This window comes from Sesamum indicum, linkage group LG8, assembly GCF_026168435.1.
Source record: "Sesamum indicum cultivar Baizhima isolate 11 linkage group LG8, ASM2616843v1, whole genome shotgun sequence".
Classification (NCBI taxonomy): domain Eukaryota; kingdom Viridiplantae; phylum Streptophyta; class Magnoliopsida; order Lamiales; family Pedaliaceae; genus Sesamum; species Sesamum indicum.
Window position 1 is genome coordinate 2,231,598 of NC_142664.1, and position 23,307 is coordinate 2,254,904.

The window sequence follows — 23,307 nt, forward strand, 5'->3', positions numbered from 1 at the left end:
TTTTGTATATCAAAGAAAAGATCAAACAGCTGCACTGAATTGAAAGGATTCAGAGCAGAGTGAAGAAGAAGGAAAGAAGGCTGCAGCATATGGACACGTCTTTTTCTTTTACTTATAAAATCGCTATTTTGGTTAGTGTGACTCTTACTATCCGTTTTTGACCTCTTTTTCACAAGAAACAGTTGGTTAGTTGTTAACCACTTCTTGCTGTGTATAAATGGGACTGCAAACCCATGTTCTGTAGATAACTTTCTACACAAATAGAATGAAATTTCCTTCTTGATTCTTGATATTTTCTTGGCAGTTTTTTCCCGTGAATGTCTAAGCAATTGGCTTAGATTTTAGCATGGTATTAGAGCAAAAAAGATCCATATTCATTCCAAAAGATAGAGGGATTACTATGGCTGACAAGAAACCTTTAGAAGGAGGAAAACAGGATGAGACAAAACAACAGAACTTCTCAGAAAACATGAGGCTACAAGGAGGGGATAATCCAGGCATAAGCCTAGTTACAACACCCTTTGATGGAAGTAATTACTTCACATGGGTCAGATCAATTAGATTTGCTCTTGGCGCAAGATGAAAAAAAGGTTTCATAGATGGAAGTTGCCTCAGACCTGAATCAGACATCAATGAAATCAAGCAATGGAGAAAGACAGACTGTATGGTAGTATCTTGGATCCTAAACTCTATATCAAAAGATATAGCAGAGGCTTTCTTATACACAACCTCTTCAAGAAGTCTTTGGCTTTATCTTGAGGCAAAATTTGGTCAGAGCAACGGACCCCTTTTATATCAAATACAAAGAGAAGTCAGTACTGTTTCACAAGAAAACAAAACTTTAGCCGCTTACTTCTTCAAGCTCCAGAAACTATGGGATGAAATGACAAGCTTGAATCCAGTACCTGTGTGTTCCTGCGGAGCTGGAACAAAATTTGCAGAGAAGATTTCTTTTACCCAGCTAATTCAGTTTCTAATGGGTTTAAATGATGCATATGACCATGTTCGTAATCAAATTTTACTGATGGATCCATTGCCCTCAATAGGGAAAGCATATTATATGATCTTGCAGGTTGAGAAACAAAGAGAAGTTAATTCGAGGAATCTTAAGCTTGACAAAGAGGAGGTCATGGCTGTCCAGACCATGGACACAAGAAAGCATAATGCATTCAAAAATCCAATCAAGAAAAGGATTGCCACTGAAAAGAAACAGACATACTGCACTTACTGAAAGAAAACAGAGCACTTGAGAGAGGGCTTTTTTGAACTTAATGGCTATCCTGACTGGTATGATGACCTCATAAAGAAAAGAAAAGGAGGAAACAAGCCTATGTTCAACAGATCATTCAATGCATATATGGAAGAAGGAAAAAGAAACAACCAAGGCCCACCTCACAATGAAAGCCACCTGTCAGAATTAATCAAGGCTGAGGTAAAAAGAGCTTTACATAGCTCAGACTTTTCCCAGAACTATTCCAACAGTACATATGCAGAAAACTCTGTCAACTTTACAGGTACTCTCTTTTATAAAAATTTATCTGTTTCTGAAGAAAACTGGATCATGGACAGCGGTGCTTCAGCTCACATATCCATGAATCCAGACCTGTTTCACAATATGAGGAAGCCTAACACTATGAATTTTGTTAAATTGCCTGATGGGAATATGTATCAGATAAAACAGATAGGAGACATAAGAGTTTCTGATAAATTGATGCTCAAGAATGTGCTTTACATACCCGATTTTAAACATAACCTTCTGTATATTAATGCATTATGTGAGACAGGTAATACGAGTGTACTCTTTACCAATTTTCAATGCTTTGTGCAGGACCTTGTGACTAAAAAGGTCATTGCTATAGGTAATAAGAGAGGAAAGCTATACCTCCTTAAACATGATCAGTATTGCAGGAAGCAAGAAACTCCCAAGCATGTGGCTCATTTCCAAAATTGTGTTGAAGACCTGAGCCATCAAAAAAGGGAAAGCAAACAAGCTAGCATATGGCATAATAGGTTAGGACACCCTAGCAAGGACACTGTCTGTCATCTGCCTTTTAAAATAGATGGAATAGATGATGTTCTCATTACTGCAGCAACAAGAGACCTAATAGAAGATGTGAAGAGATATTTAGACAATCTCTTTACTATAAAAGACCTTGGGGAAGCACAATACTTCTTTGGTCTTGAGCTTCACAGATCACAAAAGGGGCTGATGGTGTCACAAAATAAATACATTCAGGACATCATAAGAGATGTTGGCTTGGAAGAAGGGAAATCAACTTTAACACCTTTGTCTCCTGGGCTAAATTTTCCCCTAGAATCAGGGAAGCCCTTGAAAGAAGCAAGCAGATACAGAAGGCTCATAGGAAGATTGTTGTACCTTGAGTTCACAAGACCGGATATTTGTTTTGCCACACAACAATTGAGCCAATTTGTTCAAGAGCCTTGTGAAGAACATTGGCATGCTGCAACTTACCTGATCAGATATTTGAAAGGGAACCCCACATCAGGTTTGTTTTACTCAGCAAATAATAAGCTTAATCTCACAGCCTTTTCTGATGCAGATTAGGCAACTTGCAAAAGGACAAGGAGATCAATCACTGGATATTGCATCTTCGTGGGTACTAGCCCTATTTCATGAAAATCAAAGAAACAAACTACTGTTTCTAGATCCTCAGCTGAGGCAGAATATAGGAGCATGGCTGCTACTGTGTGCGAAATCGTATGGGTGAATAATCTGCTTAAGGAACTACAGATACAAGTTTTAACCCTTTTATTGTGATAACAAAGCTGCGCTTCATATAACTGAAAACCCATTTTTCCACGAACGGACAAAACATATTGAGATAGACTGTCACATTGTGAGGGATAAGTTCAAAGAATGACTAATTCAGCCTATGTACCTTGCTTCCAAAGAACAAACGGCAGACTTATTCACAAAGGTGTTGACAAGGAACACCTTCTCTTACCTATACTCCAAGCTGGGATTGGTTACTGGAGACTCAATTCCAGCTTGCGAGGGGGCTGCTGGAATTCATGAACTGAAAGGAAGAAAAGATCAAACAGCTGCACAGAGTTGAAAGGACTCAGAGCAGAGTGAAGAAGAAGGAAAGAAGGCTGCAGCATATGGACACGTCTTTTTCTTTTACTTATAAAGTCGTTATTTTGGCTAGTGAGACTCTTACTATCCGTTTTTGACCTCTTCTTCACGAGAAACAGTTGGTTAGTTGTTAACCACTTCTTGCTGTGTATAAATGGGATTGCAGACACATGTTCTGTAGATAACTTTCTACGCAAATAGAATGAAATTTCCTTCTTAATTCTTGATATTTTCTTGGCAATTTATTCCCGTGAATGTCTAAGCAATTGGCTTAGATTTTAGCACTCTATGATACAAAAGTTTGCAATTGAAGAAAAATTTGGTTGACTGGTCATTTGTTGATGAGGCTCACATCGTATGTGTCTTGGGCTATAAAGAATAAACTTACTAATGGAATAAAAGTAGGAATAGAATGATTTTGATATATCTTTTTTGTATATCAAAGAAATGAAAAAAAAAATTAAATTAATCTTTTTTAAAAATTACTTATTTATATATTTTATAAATAATAAAATAAAAAAACACCAACTAATTAGCAACGTCTTATTACTTAAGAAATATTATTTTGAAATCTTAAATTAATTATAAATTTATAATATATATTATTGAATGTTTTCATATATTTAAATAATTTTAATAAATATTTATTACTTACATACTTTAGCGTCAATATAAAAAATGTAGAATATAACAGTATGTGGTATATATGCTATTAAAGAATATTTTATGCTTAGTAATATTAATAAAGATATTAATATTTTTCAAGAAATAAATAATTCACGTGTTAGGATAGAATCATTAATTCCTTTCCTAATTAGGAAATAGGAATTTCTATGAAATCATCAATTCTTTTTGTTACTTATACCAATCACATATATAAAATTATCGATTTTATTATCACTCCATTCCTATATACCAATCATAACTTTAATATAATATGGTGCTTAGTAGTTGATGTTCCTAGCAACGGAGAATGAAATTAAAATTTTTTTAATTCCTTTATTACCTTAATTATGAGGTTGGTATTGAAATTTATTTATTAAAAACAAATTAAACATCGTAATCCATTTTTTAATATTAATTTTTGTAAAATTAATTATCTCATAATCAATTATGCACAGTGCAACGGACCCGAATTTGACGAGCAAATTAGCTATGTATTTTTGCTAAATTTCATAGGTTATATTAAAACTCATACTTTGTATTTCATTATTCTCAAGTAACACGCATAAAATATATGATTGTAATTAAATAACTATCAAAATATAAATTGGATATTACAATTCTAAATACGGACATACATGCATCAAATTTCAACTATTCTTTTCACTAAAATTTAATAAATAAAATCGAATTAATATGTTTCTTTTTCTCACTTAATATTAATTCAGTTTTGCACTAAAATCACAAGCAAATTTTGCAGTGCGATTCCACTAAGGTCTTTGGTTCTTTGATCACGACGATGTTCCCGTTTCCTTAAAACTCTCAAATATGTCGACATTTTCATCCCTCCTATGTTTTCCTAAAATCACCCCTTTAAAATCAAACCCATTCTTGATCGTAAAATCCCACAACAAGATTTCGATTTAATGGGAATTTCCTCTTCTGTTAGAATGAAAACTTTCTTCTGGGCTTCCATCATTCTCCTTCCGGCGGTTGTGTTGGCAGAATGCACCTGCGAGCTCAAAGGAGAGGAAGATCGGAACAGGGCTGGGGCTTTGAAGTACAAGCTCGCTGCCATTGTGGCGATCCTGGCCGCCAGCGCCGTCGGGGTCTGCCTCCCGGTGCTGGGCAGGACGGTGGCGGCGCTGAGCCCGGAGAGGAACTTGTTCTTCATCTTGAAGGCGTTTGCCGCGGGAGTGATTCTGTCGACGGGTTTTATTCATGTTTTGCCGGATGCGTTTGAGAGCCTGACATCGCCATGTCTCGGGGAGAAGCCGTGGGAGGATTTCCCGTTCGCGGGGTTCGTTGCTATGGTGGCGGCGATCGGGACATTGATGGTGGATACGTATGCGACGGCGCATTACCAACGGCAGGCGGAGAAGAAGAACTGTAAGAAGGAGGAGGAGGAAGAAGGGATGGTGCCGGTTCACACGCATGCTACGCATGGGGCGGTGTCGTTGGAGTCGGGGGAGACTGAACTGCTTCGTCATCGTGTCATCTCTCAGGTATTTACGTTCCTTGAAAGAAAATTGAACCAGTTCAAAAGTAGTGTTTTTTTTTTTTTTTTCCTTTTTTCCCTCATTTGGGATTATCTATCTATATTAATATTAAGAGATAATAACAATTCTTTTTTTTGAAATTTGGTATAATTACACATAAACCTTATATAGTTTGAGAAATTATATTTAGTATCCCTAAAATTTACTTCCATCTAAAAAATAAGTCCCTCTATTAGATAAATTTCACCAAATTTATTGATGTTAGCAAACAAATTGGAAAAAAATCTATATTTACCCCTCGATTGACTTATTACTGACTTATTACAGGTCAAATAAATCTTTTTATGACCAAATTACCCTCATATGTCTTCACGCGTTATATTTCACTGTTATAATGGTAGTTTAGTTCAAAGAAAATTATTTGACCTACAATAAATCATTAATAAGTCAATCGATGGTAAATATTTATTTTCATTCAGTTTTTCTATTAATATCAGCAAATTTAGTGAATTATGACTAACGAAGGGACTTATTTGTTAGACGGAAGCAAACCTCAAGGGTGCTGGATGTAATTTCTCAAACCAACTGAGGTCTTCGTGTAATTATACCAAATCTCAGGGAAGGAAAGTGTAATTATCCCTAGTATTAATTTATATCTCTACTAATATAAAAAGAAAAGTCATTCCACACTCATAAATAACGATTAACGACACTATCGTGCCATTTTTTTGTGAGGTCAAAATTGCCGTTATTGATAAAATATATAACTTATTCAACTTTTTAAAATTTATGTTAATTGACAATCATTATTTCTTTCTTTCTTTCTTTTTATTATGTAATGTATTGATTTACATATTTTTTCTTATTTAAAGTATATTTTAAAGTGTAAAAATTTATTTATTATATGAATGTAGGAACGACGTGCCACAATGACTAGTATAAAAAGAAAAGTCCTTCGACATTTACAAACGGCGGTTAATGACACTGCCCCACTAATATTTTATGAAGTAAAAAATATTATTCTTGATAAAATAACTAAATTATTCAATTTATCAAAATTTATATTGAATGGTAAATTATTTTTTTTCTTTCTTTCTTTTTATTAATGTAATGTACTAGTTTATATCTTTTACTCTTATTCATAATATATTCTAAAGGTGAAAAATTATTTATTATATATACACAGGAACAGCGTGTCACATCAACTAATATATAAAAAATAAAAATTCTCTACACTCACAAATGATGATTAGTGACACTACCCTACTAATTTTTAAGTATAAAATTATACTTCTATATGACAAATAAGATCACGGTGGTAACTTTTTTTTTTTTTTTTTTTCAGAGGGTGATTTGATGGTTTATATAATCTTTATATGATATTGGATGATTTAATTATATCATAGTAATCTTATAAGTAGAATTCAGGATTATGACAGTGTTGATATTATTGGTGGAAGGTTTTGGAGCTGGGAATCATAGTCCACTCAGTAATAATTGGCATTGCTTTAGGAGCTTCGGACAGTCCTAAAACCATAAGACCTCTCATTGGTGCATTGACCTTCCATCAGCTCTTCGAAGGCATTGGTCTTGGAGGTTGCATTACACAGGTATTATTATATCATACTCATACTGAGATGTCTTTTTATGTTATTCTTTAAAAATCACAAAATCCCGACACTTGGAGATTCGTGTCTTTTATCGATATGCATGATCATCAGTACAATTACATGCCACAAATACAAAATTTTACTAAGTATAAATATGTATACAGGCCAAGTTTGATGCGGCAGCAATAACATTAATGGCGATTTTCTTCTCCCTTACGACCCCGACAGGCATAGCCGTTGGCATCGGACTAAGCAACATCTACAGTGAGACGAGCCCGACAGCGCTGATCGTGGAAGGGGTGTTCAACTCGGCATCGGCAGGAATATTGATCTACATGGCCTTAGTTGATCTCCTTTCTGCTGATTTTATGAGTCACAAAATGCAAACCAATTTAAAGCTTCAATTGGGGGCCAATGCTTCTCTTCTTTTAGGTGCTGGTTGTATGTCTCTCTTAGCCAAGTGGGCATGAAACGATTTTAATTTTTTCTTTTTAATTCTTTTTAAAAATTGAAAACCAAAACAAATTTAGACAAACGCAAATGTTTGCGCTTCTAATCTTTTATTGCAAATTATTGTTATATTTTTCAATTTATATTTTTCTTTTTTTTTTATAGAAAAAACAATTTAGATATAATACAGTTTACCCCTTTAATTATTTCGGATGTAACATTCACCACTTAAATTAATAAGTGTAATTCTTAACCCTCTACGACTAAATATTTAGATAAGATTACCCTTATATTATATAAATACAACAAGGTTCTTTTTGTTTTCTTTTTAATATTCTGCATCTCAAATTCAATTTCAAATCTTTAGGAGTCGGAAGAAATATATTTTAAGTAGGATAAATTGCGTAAAACTCCTTTTTGTTTTCAAAATTTAGCTGAAATTCTCTATGTTAAAAAAAATAGGCAAAAAAACTTCCTATGTTATTCAAAATGTTGAATACCCTCAAATTCCGTTAGGTAAGTCCTAACGAACTTAATTTTTTGTTGAATTGACCATTATACCCTTTTTATAACAATCATTGATCTTCAATTACAAAAAAATGAATGGTCCAAATCATAAGTAATTTAATTAAATATATCTTTTTATTTATATATATTTATATATAAAATATAATACAATTGTATATAATATATATAAAATATAATGTATATATATGTATCTGTATCGGTGACTGGGCGACGTCGCCGTCACCCACTCACAAAAGGGGGACCTCGCATCGCCCCTTTCTGCTGTCCTCGCCACCCCCTTTTGAAGGGGCGGTAGCCAGATCCATCTCCCAGAGAAGAAGGGCGACCTCTGTCTCCATCCACTACAACGCAATGATGGAGAACAAGGTAAACAAATAAAATATCTATTTTTTAAAAAATAAAGTAAAAATAATTTAATTTTTTGAAATTTTATATATTAAATAATTTAAATATAATTTGTAATAAATAATATAACTTAAAATAATTGATATGGGAATAGAGAAGGCTTCAGCAAGTTGTTGTCTTAAAGAGAATGCCCTCAGGTCTTTCTCTTTAATCGGTCTTTTTTCCAACCGGGGAACCTCCTTCGAAAGAGGAGGCGAGAGCTGATTCGTAGAAGCAGCTCGAAGCTAACATCTTGAGGAGAGTGGCTGAGACCCGGCTGCAAGCCTATCTGTAAGCCAAGACCAAGTCCGAGCTGCCTATTCCGAACAGAGAGAGGAATAGAATAACAGCTCTACTGATCTATTACCCTTAATTTTTTGCTATTTTGATATTTAATCAGTATAATTTATAAATAAATAAAATATATTTAAATTAAACTTAATTGATTTAATAATATATAATTATTTTAAGTTATTTTTATATTGCATATAAATTTTAATTTGAGTTTTGAAATTTATAATTTATATACACTTAAAGTAATTTTGAAAAAGGCTAAAAAATGAGGTCCACTCTCACAATAGGTGAGTGTTATACACTCCATTATTTTGTAATGGAGAGAGGTTTATTGCTCTATTTTATAAACACAAAGGGTTAGTTTGCCTATAAAATTAACATAGAGAGATTTATTGCTATTTCAACAAAATACAGAGGGTGTTATGCAAATTACCCATTTAAGTATAAGAAAGAAAAAAGTAACTAATAGTTCAATTTTTTAACGATTAAGAATTAAGTAATTAATGAGTAAAAATAATCGAAAAATACTTGTTAATTAAGTTGATAAAAATTGATAACTTTCTTTGCTGCCATGAGAGTTCCATATTGCTGAATAATCTGTAAGTACTCTCTGATCAGTATTTTATTTTGGGCATGCAGATAAATTTTAGGAGGGTGTTTAATTATGCTTATTTAAAAGATTTTATAAACTCATACATCTTCTCAAATATTTTTAGAGTTATAAGATCATATTTTGAAAAGGCAAAATTAGATTTTTGGTCCTGTAACTTTAGGTCATTAGTATTTTTGTCCTGTCACTTACTATATTTATATATTTAGTCCATTTTTTACGAACATAGTCCCAAACATCTCATATTTGGTCTTTTTCTGACAAATTTAGTCTTGTATTAATAATTTAGATCCTAACAAGTTATAATTATGGGACCAAAAATGAAATCTATTACAGCGTGAAAAAAGACCAAAATTATCAATACATAACTAAGTTTGTCAAAAAAAAAAGGGCCAAATATGATATGCTAGGGACTAAGTTTGTTAAAAAGAAAAAAACTAAATTTGTAAATTGAGAAGTTACAGGACCAAAAGTGTTAATGGCCTAAAATTAGAGGATAAAAAATGTAATTTTGCCTTTCAAAAATAAGTCCTAAGCTGTTGGACAAATAAAATTATGGAAGCTTATAAGATGTTAGTGACGATAAATCTGTAATTAATTTGAAAAAAATTGTTAAGATTTTAAAAATAAATTAGCAATTCCTTACTTTATTTTTAAAGAATTATAAGCTCTTAACATTTTATTTTTACAACTTATAAACTCTTTTTCTAAAAAAATTAACAAACACTTTAATAGTTAAATGCAACAACGGTGTTGACTTTACCTTATAAATATAGAACGTGAAAAGAAAGTTTTCGATTTATAAATGACTATTTTTTATCCAATAATAATTATTCAAGAATAATATTTATTATAATTACATTTACCCCCTTAAAAATATAAAATATTACAAGAGAAATGTGGAATTATTTTATTTTCTATTTTATTTAACACACACATATTATGTGTATAAACATGACATCATGTATTTTATTTTAAAATTTTTTTATACATGTGACGGTTGAATGAAGTAGAACATGGATCGGAGTTTGAAACAGAAAAATGAATTCGGAATAATGCACTATGTTTGGATTCATGTTTTCGCATTTTCCGAGACAAGATAAAACATACTCAATGTTTATTTTTATGTTTTTACAGCTTATTTGTGTGTTTTTTTGTTCTTCAACTTTCTATATAATATATATTTATACACTTATATATAAAATATAAAAAAGACATGATTTGATAATAAAAAGTAATTTTTGTCTCCCAAAAGTACAACATTAAACATATAATATATTATATATATACGTATTTAATATAAAAATATATATATAAGATATATGATTTGACAATGAACAGTGATTTTTGTCTCTCAAACTCAAACATCAAACCTACACCACTTATTTTAAAATATTTTAAATTACCTCAAAACACAAATTCAAACATACCATCTATCTTCAACATACACTTACTTATCTTTATTTTTCTCTCTCTATCTCCAAAACACAAATCCAAATACTATGATGGGGTTTGCGTACAACCCCTAAGATGCTCTATATAGATTAGGGCTAATTACATTTAAACCCCATCTGAAAATGTAAAATTATACTTTCTCCCAAAAAAGTTCTTAAATTACACTAACACCACCTCTAATGTATATGTGCACATATATATATGGAGTGAGGTTAATAACATTATATTTTTTCTTTTATAAGTACAAAATTATTATATATGAAATGACATTTGTGTAATGTAACCTCCAAAAGTAGTAGTTGATGGATGGTTAATGCACCAAGGAGAGGTCTTGTGGTTTTAGGGTTGCCGAAGCTCCTAAAGCTATTTCAGTACTTGAGTGTTTGCAAAAACTTCTACTTTTTGAGAAATAATTTTAGTAGAGAAAGTTGAAAGTTGTAATGGAATCAGAAGTGGATATGTTTGTAAAAATATATATAACAGATAAAAGCTATTATTTGCAAAAAAAATTACTCCTAAAATAAAGTTAATTGGTTAAAGACCGTTCCATCCATATGTGTTAAAAAACTATTATTTTTGTTTAGTTTTTGCATTTGTCTTTTGATAATATTAATTTTTCCTTAGAAAATAATAAACTTTATTTTAATTAATATATCTCATATTTAATTTTTTAAATATTTACCATTTATATTTTTAAATATTGAATACTAATGGAAAAACTGAATGTTTAATTCAATAATGTTTTTACTATGTAATAAAGTTGTTCATTTATGCACAATAAACAACCTAGCATGGCTGCCAAAAAATATATTTTTTAATTAATCATAAATTTAATTTATATTTTTCTATGAAATATAATATCCAATAAAATGAAAAATAAAAAATAAAAAGTTTAAAATATTAATATGTGAAATTATAAATTTTATTGGTGATAAATTACTCAAATTATTTAAAAACTCTAACATCCCTTATTATTCTCTCTCTCAATATACAGTACAAATAAGAGTATTCTTTTAATATTCACCCAAAAAAAAAGAGTATTCTTTTAATATCTCACTTAATTATGATCTGTCTTTTTGAGTTCTCCATTTTATCATGGCCTATCCACAACTAAGTTTTGGAAGTTTTCTTGTTTTCTTTTATAACCCCTCATAAGTTTTTTTTATTTCTCCGACAAGATTTAGTATCTTTGTTTATCAATTATTTTTATAAGTCAAAAAATATTTATATTAACTTATTATTTTATACATATATTATTTTTGTAAAATTAAATAATATAAATTATATAAATTTTTAATTGTTAAATAATTACTAAAGATTATGCACATATATCGAATGCTCCACACTTTTTTTCGGTAAAGATAAATTTCATAAACAAGAAGTACAGAAGTACATTACAATCATGAGACATTGTGAGCTTTCACCTCGACAAGCTAAGGGATCCGCCATAGGCGATATAGACCACATGAGCTAACAGAAAATAGTAATTCAGCACTAATAATCTTCTGTTCGAAAATCATGAAGAATAGTACTAGTAAGGGTACTTGCATCGCGGCGCACGTTCTCGAACCGACGTCGGTTGCGCTCCATCTAAATGTGATAGATCAGAGAAGCAAGTAATGCTCTATAGGCTGCATCAACGATGTGTCTCCCTCTCCATCGCGTCGAAGCCCATGTAACATCAGTAGACCAAGAACGGTTAGGCCAAGAAACCCGTATATGACGTCGAATCTCATCCAGGTAGTACCAGGAATAGCGATATTGGAAGAATAGGTAGTTGTGCGTCTTCAAAGAGTCATCGCCGCATAAGATACAGGAGTTGCCCAAGTAAGAAAGCCACGGCTTGTCCAGTGTGGACAGTCGAGAATAGCCAACCAAAGTAGGAAGGTGTATCTGGGAATTTTGGAGGGACTCAAGAGTAGTGAATACTAGCCTACCTTGGGCCCTGACGGGGATAATAGGTGACCCAATGCAGCTACAATTGGCACGCCTGCGCCAGCACGCCACAGAATCTGATCGGAATCACCATGCACGACTTATTAGTTGGTGAAGAATCTCTAGAATTTTTTCAACAGTGTGGATCTTTCACTTTATTTTGGTGTCATACCAATTTTTGTTTGAATTAAATATTAAATTTAATTATAATTAAAGTAGAGTCGTATACAATATATATATATATATATATATATATATGAGTATCACATCAGTGTATGTGGCACAAAAATATAATAAAAGATCATTCAATTATTTTCAAACCTTTCTCACTATCTCATTTAGGGGTGTATACGAGTTAAGCTCGATCTTTTTTGGCGAGCTTGAGCTATATGTTGAGTTGTATGTCTCCAGTTCGAGCTCGGTTCCTATATGATGAGCCCGAACTGATTTTTTAATTTGACACTTATATATACTTGATTTTAAATATAATATTATATATATATATGAATATTAATAAAATTAATAAACTATCTACATTTGAATATTAAAAATAATAAATTCCAAGTAAATAAAAGATATAACTTAATCATCACACTATAAACGAGTCTAAAATCGAAGTCACATTTGATTTTAGTAAAACTTTTTCGTACAAATCGAATTTAATTAATTATTACTAGAGATATTGGTCATCATATGGTCAATAAGTTTCTTGAAAGAAAGGTAAGAAGATCCACCTTCAACCACACTCATCCTGCTCTTTTCCTTCATCTCCTTCACTCTCTTCCTCACCTCACTCCCACCCTCCATCACTTCCCTAATTCCCCTTTCTATTTCTCCGGCCGCCACCACCGTCCCATTCTCGCTCCTCTCGTGATAGCTCAGTGTAATCTCCACCGCCAACCCCAACTCCCTCACCAGCTGGAAGGCGTTCATCTGCTGCTCTGCATGCAGAGGCCACGTCGCAATGGGCACCCCGCACCACAGGCTCTCCAGCACTGAGTTCCATCCGCAGTGCGAGACGAATCCCCCCACTGCTGGATGCGACAGCACGTCCAGCTGGGGTACCCACCCCACGACCTTCCCGGTTTTGGCAGTCCTTTCGAGGAATCCCTCAGGCAAGACGTCTTCATATCTGGTGTACTCGCTCGGGAAACTTGCTCCTTTGTCCTTTGGTGATTGTCGGCGGAGGGACCAGAGGAAACGGCTTCCGCTCTTCTCCAGCCCAGTTGCCAGCTCTCGCACTTGGTCTTCGTTCAAACTCCCCTGGCTCCCGAAGCACACGAGTACCACTGAACATGAAGGTTGGTCGTCCAACCATTTGAGAATTCCTGATGCGCCTTCATGGGAATTGAGAGACGGCCCCTGGTTCAGAATCGGGCCGACTGGGTAAATCGGAGGGACCTGTTTGGAGCCATATGCTGAGTCTAGTACTGAAAAAGAGTTGAGCGCATGAGGTTCCAGCTCAATGAATGTGTTGATGATTATGCCCTTAGCTTTCCTATAATCACGAGCGTAGTGAAGGAACCTGTCCAGCCACAAATGCTTGTCCACCAGGACCAAAGACAGGACTTCCGGCGGGACGGGTTTGGCAAAACTCGGGACCAAAACCTCAGACTCTGCATTCCTCAGCTCGGCCACGTCCTGGTTTATTTCATCATGGAGGGTCTGGCAATGCAGCATTGCGCCGAGGAAACTCGCCGGAGAAGTGAAAAACACGTAGGAGGGAACCCCCAACTCCTCCGCGACATCGATCATGGTGGTGCACAACATGTCGACTACTAGGCCGGCTACGGCCGCCTTGCGTGATTGGAGGAAATTTGCAACGTTTAATTTTTGGCTTAATACGAGGTTGTGGATGAAGTATCCGCGGGTTCTGGAGCTCCATTCGGGGGCTGGATTGGTCGGGGGGAGGTGGAAGAAGTTGAGACGACAGGTGGCGGGGCCAGTGGAGAGTAAATCGGCGAAGGAGCTGCTCACGGTGTCGATGTAGTCGGGAAGCTTCATGAGGAGCACGGTGATCGAAAGGGTTTTACCTATATACGAAAATTAGAAATGGGATTATGACTATAGATTTATTTTAGAAAACAAAACAAAACAATTAAATACATCTACACATTTTTATTTTTTAATTTTAATGAAGAAATATATTTTTAATAAAAACAGTATGTTAAAAACATTTTTAAAATCCCAATTTTATATCCTGTCTCAAACCGTTCGAATCAAATTGAATCGAAATATTTTCTAAGATTTATTTTTTAAATCATAATTTTAAAATTTTAATGTAAACGTACTACACATATTGATTTCATTCTGATTTATAACTAAAAAACTATTACATCAGAACTACACCACTGATCAATATATAATTAAAATTTTGAATTATATATATAATAATTTAATAAAATATATTAATTGTTTAAAATAATTTCATATTCAAATTATAAAAGTCAAAGTTCATATATTATAAAAAATTCATCTTGCAAAGCCCATTTTTATAAAATTTAAATTTAGGCTTTATACAAACAAATATGTTTAAGTTTTAAAATAATAAACCAAGTCCATAAGGTTATGTCTGGTTTTGTGTTTTGCACACCTCCACTAGATGTGTAATTGTAATTTAAATTTTTTTATTACTTTTTTTATTATTTTTTATTCTTCTCTTAACATAAATATATATATTATATTTCACTAACAAATAAAATATTATATACATACACATATATTTTTATTCAAAGACATGATTTGACAATGAATAGTAACTCCTGTCTCCCAAAATCCCAACATTAAATCTACACCACTTATTTTATACTATTTTATATTATATCAAAACACAAATCCAAACATACCATCTATCTCAAAACACATATTTATTTATCTTTGTTTTTCTCTCTATATGTCCAAAACACCAAAACAAAAACATTCAAAACATTAATCCAAACATAATGTAAGAATTTCGCCCTTCCTCATCTTTCTCTCTCATTTTTCTTCATCTTCTCTCTCTTTTCTCTCCCCCCTCCCCCCTCTCTTGTCTGTTTTTCTCAACCCCTATTCTCTGTTCTCTCATTCGTCGCCTCAATGGCATATAAGATTAATTCGTACTATTGATAATATATATATATATATATATATATATATATATATAATGCAAGCAATTCCTTTGTAATATTACAAATGAACAAATTATCCCCATATAAAAAAATAAATAACGATTTTACCTCCATATATTTTTTAAGATACAACAATTTACCTCATATTTTTTAAAATGAAGCACTTTACCTCCCTATATAAAGAGATAAATTACTTTATTTTAAAAAGTACAAGAGAGTAAATTGTTATGTTTTTTCATAAGGGGGTAATGTGCTCATTTTCAACCTCACAGGGGTAAATTGCTATTCACCCTATATATATATATATTTCTTGTGCTAACATTAAGTTTTTTATTTCTACTACAGAATTATTTCGTATATCAGATGTCATTGTAGTTGGAACTTGATTTTCAAGATGTTTTTAAAAACTTTTACTAGTATAATATCTTAAACTATTGTGTATTTAGCTTTAATTATTTGAAACTTGTTACATTTTGTTACTTAAAGACTCAATTTCTATGTATGTTTTTTAAATTGTTGTGTATTTGACTCTAATTATTCCAATTACATTTTATTAGCTTTTTACTAGTCTTTAACGACTTCTTTTCTTCATAAATTGTTAAAATCGTCAAACTGTCCGAAAACCCATTTTTTTTAACATCTTATTTTCTTCATAAATCGGTAAAATCGTCAAACAGTCTGAAATCCCATTTTTTATTTTGATTTCAAAAGTGATAATTTAAAATATTATTTTAAAAAATCGTCAAAATAATTCGATTCAAAAATAATTTTTTTAAAAAAAAATGAATACACTCTAGAGAACGAGGAAGTTTAGAATAGTTTAAAAAAATAATTCGATTCAAAAACAATTTATATTCAAGAATTATATAAACTTTATTAAATATTCAAAGTATTTATAATTATATCAAATTTTTGGAAAAAAAATTATAATTTACCTTATTATTTAATTATGAAAGTGAAGATTCTGAAAATAACCACTATGGTTGACAAAATAATTAATTTATTCAACTTTTCAAAATTGACATTAATTGATAAATTATTTTTTTTTCTTTTTATTAATGTAATACACTGATTTATATATTTTTTTGTTTGTAATATATTTTAAAGCATGAAATTTTTTTTATTGTATGCACGTAGTAACGACGTGCCACAACAACTAGTACAAAAAGAAGACTCTTTACACTCACAAATGGTGGTTAATGACACCGCTACACCATTTTTTTATAAAGCCAAAAATACCCTTCAACCAATAAGAAAACTAACTAATTTAACTTTCAAATTTTATATTAATTGATAAATTAATTTTTTTCTTTCTTTTTTCCTTTTTTTAATATAACATATTAATTTTTTTATTTTATTTTTATTTATAATAATAATTTTAAAAAGCAAAAAAATCTTTATTATATAAATATAAAAATTACATGCCACAATTTTTAATTTATAAATAAAAACTCCATAAATAGTCTTGAAAGCCGTGGGATCTTAATTAAAAAATAAAAATAAAAAAAGCCGTGTGGGACCCAGTGCCTTCACTCTTTGCTGAAATCGTGCTGGCATTGGATTCGCCGGAATTCAATACTTCTATTCAGAAACAGCATAGATCCCAATGTCATTATTTTGGGGGCCCAATCCCAAACAAACATGTGCAAAAATATGGACAAATTGTACCTCTATCCTTAAAGTTAGCATAAATTACAACAAACTCCTTAAAATTTATCATAATTGCAAATACTCACTTATTACTTAAAAAATTATAAATATCTACAAATATCATAACAAGTACCCCCCTACAATGAGTTGTCACAAGGGATATTGCTTAATGTATCTGTATTTTCAATAAGGTACTTATAATTTTTTAAATAATGAGAAGGTATTTGTAATTATGACAAACTTCAAATGAGCCTATTGTGATTTACCTGTAAAGTCATGTCTAATTATACAAACATTTCGTGCTTCTTGTAAAATTAGAATGACACGTGCATAGATTGTAATTGTAATCTATACCTCCCGGAAAGCCAAAAGGTTACAAACACAATCCTTTGAAGAGAAATACATCGACACCCCCTAAGGGGGTATATTTATAATTTTATAAAAATTATGGGGTATTTGTGTAATTAAATTTAATTTCAAGAGATGTCGAGATAATTGTCTGACCCTTTATTTATAATATCCGACACTAATGGGGTTAAAATGATTAAATTAAATTAGAGAATATTTCAAATAAATTCAATAAAAAGAATACAAATCTAACCTAATCTAACTTTATTATTAATGAAGAATATGGTTCTAAAGACATAATAAGAAAATTATGTCAAGATCATATTTAACAATATCATGATCTCATTTTTTATATTATTATATTATAATTTAACAATATATATCTTTCGTACCTTTATGGGAAAAATATTATTTTAGTCCGCTAAGTATGCCTAATTTTAATTTTAGTCCGATAACTATGCCCATTTTTGTTTAGGTCCAGTAACTTACGAAAGTGCTTACTTTTAGTCCTCTGACAGATTTTCGAACAATTTTACCCCTATGCAATTTTTGAAAGGCAGTTTTAGTCCATATGCACTCATAGGGGTAAAATTGTCCGAAAATCTGCTAGAGGACTAAAAGTAAATAATTTTATAAGTTACTGGACCTAAACAAAAATGGACATAATTATCGGACTAAAATTAAAATTAGGCATATTTAGCGGACTAAAATAATGCTTTTCCCTACCTTTATAGATAGCAAAAACTTCTCTCTAAACCTCCTTTATATCCAAGAAACAACCATATGATAATTAAATTATGATATAAATATGGATAAATTACGATGGACTCTTCTAAATGTTGACATTATCACAAATACCTTTTGTTGTTTTAAAAATTATCAATATTCTCTAATACTTGATGAAATTATGTAATTCTTGAATAGATGTCTGGAATTATCAATTTTATTGTTATTATATTTAAAAAATAGAAAATATGTAAACAAAATATATGATGTGGGTGGAAAAATTTGAAAAACCGTCCACTTAGTGCAAGAAAAAGTTCCAAAAAATTCGTAAGAAAATAAATAAAATTATAATTCACAATATACAATAATATTTTGATCATTTCATCACAAAAGTGGATGACAACCTAATGGATCGAGAATAATGGGTTGAGTTAATTATAAAACAGCTGTTAAAATTATGGGGTATTAATATTTTTTTCAAATAATAAGGGAGTATTTGTAGTTATACCAAATCTAAAAAAAGCTAATAATAATTTCCGCAATAAATAAAAGAAATCTATAATATAAAAAAATAATTAATTATAGAAAAATATGACTATCACACGACTCGCCTTTTTTTGTGCAAGTAAGTGCTAATTTAGTTTGGATAATTAGTGCAAAATTTCTATTGAAAAATTCAGAAAAAAAAAAAGAAAAATATTATGTAATAAGTTGGTTTATTGTCGGAAACTTACCAGGAAGGAGAAGGTATTGACGGGTGATGATGAGCTTGGCGAACTCCACGATTTGAACGTGGCCCATCACCGGCCATGGGATGAGAACCAGCTGCAGATGAGCTTCAGACTCCGCCTCCGCCTCCGCCTCCGCCAGCATCCCTATGTTTCGATCTAGTAGTAATGGGGTATGACAAATCATTTATGCTTATATATATATAAAGAAGTTCTTGATGATGTTTTTCTAATAAGAATTAATTACATTTAAACCCCCAAAAAAGTGCGAAATTATACTTTTCCTCAAAAAAAATTTAAAATTATACTTAAACTCTCTTCGAAATTTCACTATTTACACTTGACCCCCTTTCGTTAGGGTTTCGACGAAAAATGCTGACATTAGCAAAAAGTTTGCATAAATTTTCAAATTTATCTCTCATTTGAGATTCTCATATAATAATTTTGTACTTATAACAGAAAAATTGTAACGATGTTAACATCGTTCTCTCTCTCTATATATATGTTATATTTATTTATTTATAAGTACAAAAATATACATAAAATGTTATATGAGAAGCAAAATTAAGAATATATGTAAACTTTTTTTGTTACTGTCAGCGTTTTCGTCCAAACCCTAATAAAAAGGTAACAGGTGTAAAGATGAATTTTTAAAGAGGTTGTAAGTATAATTTAAATTTTTATTTAGAATAATATATATTTTTTAAGTCTATACTAATCTATACTTTGATATTATATTAAAAGAAAAAGGATATTTTTACGTACAAATGATGATTATTTACACCGTGACACTATGTTTTTAAATTATCAAAAATATCCTAATGTATTTTCAACCACCCCCACTTAAATTCTTATTCTCATCATTGATATGATCTATACTATTTAACTATACTAATATGATTCACTCACACCAATTTTTTTTTGGTCGATAATATTTCTAAATTAATTTTATTTTATTTATTATTTTTAAATATGATGTGTTGGTTTACATATCTTATAATTCTTATGTATAATATATTTTAAAGCGTAAATATTTATTTATTATATGCACGCAAGAAACGCGTGCCATAACAGTTAGTATTAAAAAAAAAGTCACTTTTTGCTCACAAACGTTGGACTACTACATTTTTTTTTGTTATATCCATAATACCTTTAAATTATTTTTTTATTTTTTTCATTTATGTTATGATTTGTTTGTTTAAAAATAATATTTTTTATAATATATTTTAAAACGTAAAATTATTTATCAGAAAAATTATATTTTTTATTCTATAACTATAAAGAGTGTGAGAATTTGTGACATAAGTTACCATTATGACTGCACACGACATTTATTTATAGGCTGACTGAAAAAAAAAATTTGATGTTAGTTGCTACAAGTAATACACCGTTTGAAAGCTAATTGAGATTTGGATTTATCTCGACAGAGATATGACCATTTAAGTGAGTCATGCCCAGTCAACCGGAGCTGCTGAATCTGTTTACCTATTATTGATAGGTTAGTCGTTGCAAATCTAGTGGGAGTTTGTTAATAACTTTTCAGTACGATATGTCCCAAAATGTTAGAAATATGTATGACATGGAATCCTGACTATTTGATGAGTCATTCTGCCGCATTGTACTAGTTTTGGGTTTGCCACGTTAGTATAGAAATAATGGGCTTGGCACATTGTTCATGGACCAATAAGACCAGACCTACTAGGTTACTAAATAGGACCCACTTCCTTTGCTTGGCGCTTTAAGAAAACTAACTGAGGTTGTATCAACAATGTTTTTTAATAATCTTACAATTATATTTTGTCTCCTGAAATCCATTACTCAATGTTTCTCTTACTTTCCATGTTTATTATAAGTTACAATAACAATTAGTTTCTTTTCACAATTTTTTTTTCTATCATCTCACACCATAATTCTTTTTTATATGTTCGTGGGAACTACATGTGCCGATTATTATACTAATGAAATACAATAATCATATTAGAAATATACGTGGAAGAATATTTCCGATGTGATAACATAAATAGAGAATATTTAAATGATAAATTGAATAAAAAAAAAAGTCCCTCTAAAATAAAAAATGTCACTTTTGACCTATATTGTATCCCACATTGATGTGTTCAAAAAACACATGTATTGAATAAATGATGCAAGGTGCTCGGGCTACTTGAAAGTAGGAACTGATGAAACAAGTGCCAGATAAAGATGGTGAAATAAGTAAAGAAGTGCGTTATTGCTTGAGTTTGGGTATACAATAGAGATTGATACAGAATCAAAGCTCTAAGTACGAATTATTAGGTTATTTTAAGCTAATATGGTAGCAAAAAAAGTGAGAAGGATGTCCCTTCCTGTCGTGTCCTTTCTGGAGCAGATCCTTCTGGTTGTGTGAATATAATTGTGTGGATCTGGTCGTGTGTAGATGAATGTATGAAGGTCAAGTCTCCTTCTGGTCTTGCATATTTTGATCTTGTATTTTTTTTCTTCTGCTGAGGGAAGTCCCTATTTATAAACAACAACAAGGTTTGTTGGAGGTGGTCACAGATTTTGGGGGGATCATGGCCTCATAATTGTTGGATAAGATTGATATCTCTCAAATCTAGTGTTGGTCGATCCCCTTCAGATTTGAGGGGTAGTTGGGGGATACTATAAAAAAGGCGGAATTTGTAATGGCTTTCTTGTAACGGCCGTGTGGGTAACGATTTTGTAACGAATTGGACGTGTTGACGTCATTGAGGGGGTGATAAAAATATATTATTTTGTAACGGCCATAACTGTTACTAAAGTCGTTACAAATATACGGTGTGCGTAAAACCATTACAATTTATTGATCGTTACTAATTTGCTATAATTTTTGTAACGGCTTTTAGGTAAAATAAGGAGTCGTTACAATGGCAGTCGGAAAAAGCGAGGAAAAATATACAAAAAAACAGTATTACAAAAACCATGACAATTGAAACGGATTTTTTATTAGAGGCCATTACAAAAGCCACTACAAAATAACATAATATGAAGAGTTTCAAAGGCTGTTACAAGAGACGGTATAAAATAATTTAATCTTCAGAACAACCAAATTAATAAGAAACTGCTACAATAGTTGTTCCAAAGGAAGGCGGCAAAAATGGCAGGAAATGGTACTTGTAACAACCAAATTATTTGGCTATTACAAAAGCCGTTACAAATTAATATTTCTGAAACGAAATTAAAAACAATGGTGGGAATTTTAAATTCGATTGGCCGTTACAAATGTTGTTATAAAGGCCATTACAAATGTAAATTACACCGGCCATTACAAAAGCAGTTACAGAAAATCAGCCATTTCAAAAATTCAGATTGAAAAATACGATATCCTTACATTTAAGAACTCGATTCATACCAAATTTAAATGTGTACAAGAATGTGTCAATGAAATCTATCAGACGGTGTGATTTTAAATCACTGAACTTTGCTATTACCTTCTAGGAACGATATATTAAAATCCATATACTCAATAAGACTACAACTTGGCCAAATGGATTCTTTCATAAGTGTGATCATATCTGACGGCTGGATCTTAATTTTGACGACCTGATTAACCCATGCAGTTCAACACTGTAAGATAATAGTTACATCAATGTAATACTAACATTTATGAATATACAAATTTATTGCATACTGCATATATGTATCAATGTCAAATAAAATTTTTTATTTTTTTAATATATTTTAATTATATTGTTCCAGTACAATGATACGTTTCCACAGCATTAAATCGTCGAAAACAACAATTTATTTTTTTCAGACAATTTCATTAAAAATAATTTATTTTGGAATTCACTTTACAACAACTTTTGTAACTGCTTTTAACAGAATGACTTCGTATTCACATTTTGTAACGACTTTTTACAAGACCAAATCTTTGTAACGTCGGCGCTTTCAGCTTTAATTCTTTTCAAAGAAAGCGGACTTACATAAAATGTGCAACGGGAACTATTACCCTTCATGCGGAGGAGCTTATAGCAGACGGCAGATCGCACATGCCCACAGTTTAAAGCCGCTAACAAAAGACTAAGGCAACTGGTGAAAGAATGAGGGGATAGCTCATTCGGTACCTTTGGTAAATTACCTTCTTCTAATTAAAAATGAAAATGATCCGGCAATAGCAGGTGAAATTGAGCATCTTGTTGGGCGGCTTTTGTAATGATTTTTCAAATATTTTAACTCCCTTTATAACGGTTTTTTGCCGTTCC

The 23,307-nt window shown here is 31.4% G+C and overlaps 3 protein-coding genes across 3 annotated transcripts; 2 read left to right on the forward strand and 1 right to left on the reverse strand.

Annotated features, from left to right (window-relative positions):
- The first annotated feature begins 400 nt into the window (after positions 1-400).
- On the forward strand, positions 401-1,231 carry LOC148787098 (uncharacterized). The gene is made up of 2 exons (XM_088883182.1): positions 401-530; positions 702-1,231. The coding sequence occupies exons 1-2, from the start codon at positions 401-403 to the stop codon at positions 1,229-1,231; spliced, it is 660 nt and encodes a 219-aa protein (XP_088739308.1).
- Positions 1,232-4,607: 3,376 nt separating this feature from the next.
- On the forward strand, positions 4,608-7,339 carry LOC105167441 (zinc transporter 5). Its single transcript, XM_011087159.3, has 3 exons — positions 4,608-5,265; positions 6,720-6,869; positions 7,034-7,339. Exons 1-3 carry the CDS (start codon positions 4,687-4,689, stop codon positions 7,337-7,339), a joined length of 1,035 nt encoding a protein of 344 aa, XP_011085461.1. The 5' UTR covers positions 4,608-4,686.
- A 5,751-nt stretch (positions 7,340-13,090) lies between these two features.
- On the reverse strand, positions 13,091-19,265 carry LOC105167577 (anthocyanidin 3-O-glucosyltransferase 2). The gene is made up of 2 exons (XM_011087351.3): positions 19,091-19,265; positions 13,091-14,558 (listed from the first exon to the last, which is right to left on the reverse strand). Exons 1-2 carry the CDS (start codon positions 19,227-19,229, stop codon positions 13,189-13,191), a joined length of 1,509 nt encoding a protein of 502 aa, XP_011085653.1. The 5' UTR covers positions 19,230-19,265; the 3' UTR covers positions 13,091-13,188.
- Positions 19,266-23,307: the final 4,042 nt, after the last annotated feature.

Coding starts and splice junctions, on each gene's coding strand:
- LOC105167441 (XM_011087159.3), top strand. CDS start 4,687: ATGGGAATTTCCTCTTCTGTTAGAATGAAAACTTTCTTCTGGGCTTCC. Junction 5,266..6,719: donor GTCATCGTGTCATCTCTCAG/GTATTTACGTTC, acceptor TATTGGTGGAAG/GTTTTGGAGCTGGGAATCAT. Junction 6,870..7,033: donor TTGGAGGTTGCATTACACAG/GTATTATTATAT, acceptor ATATGTATACAG/GCCAAGTTTGATGCGGCAGC.
- LOC105167577 (XM_011087351.3), bottom strand. CDS start 19,229: ATGCTGGCGGAGGCGGAGGCGGAGGCGGAGTCTGAAGCTCATCTGCAG. Junction 14,559..19,090: donor TCAATACCTTCTCCTTCCTG/GTAAGTTTCCGA, acceptor TTTCGTATATAG/GTAAAACCCTTTCGATCACC.
- LOC148787098 (XM_088883182.1), top strand. CDS start 401: ATGGCTGACAAGAAACCTTTAGAAGGAGGAAAACAGGATGAGACAAAA. Junction 531..701: donor TACAACACCCTTTGATGGAA/GTAATTACTTCA, acceptor CTATATCAAAAG/ATATAGCAGAGGCTTTCTTA.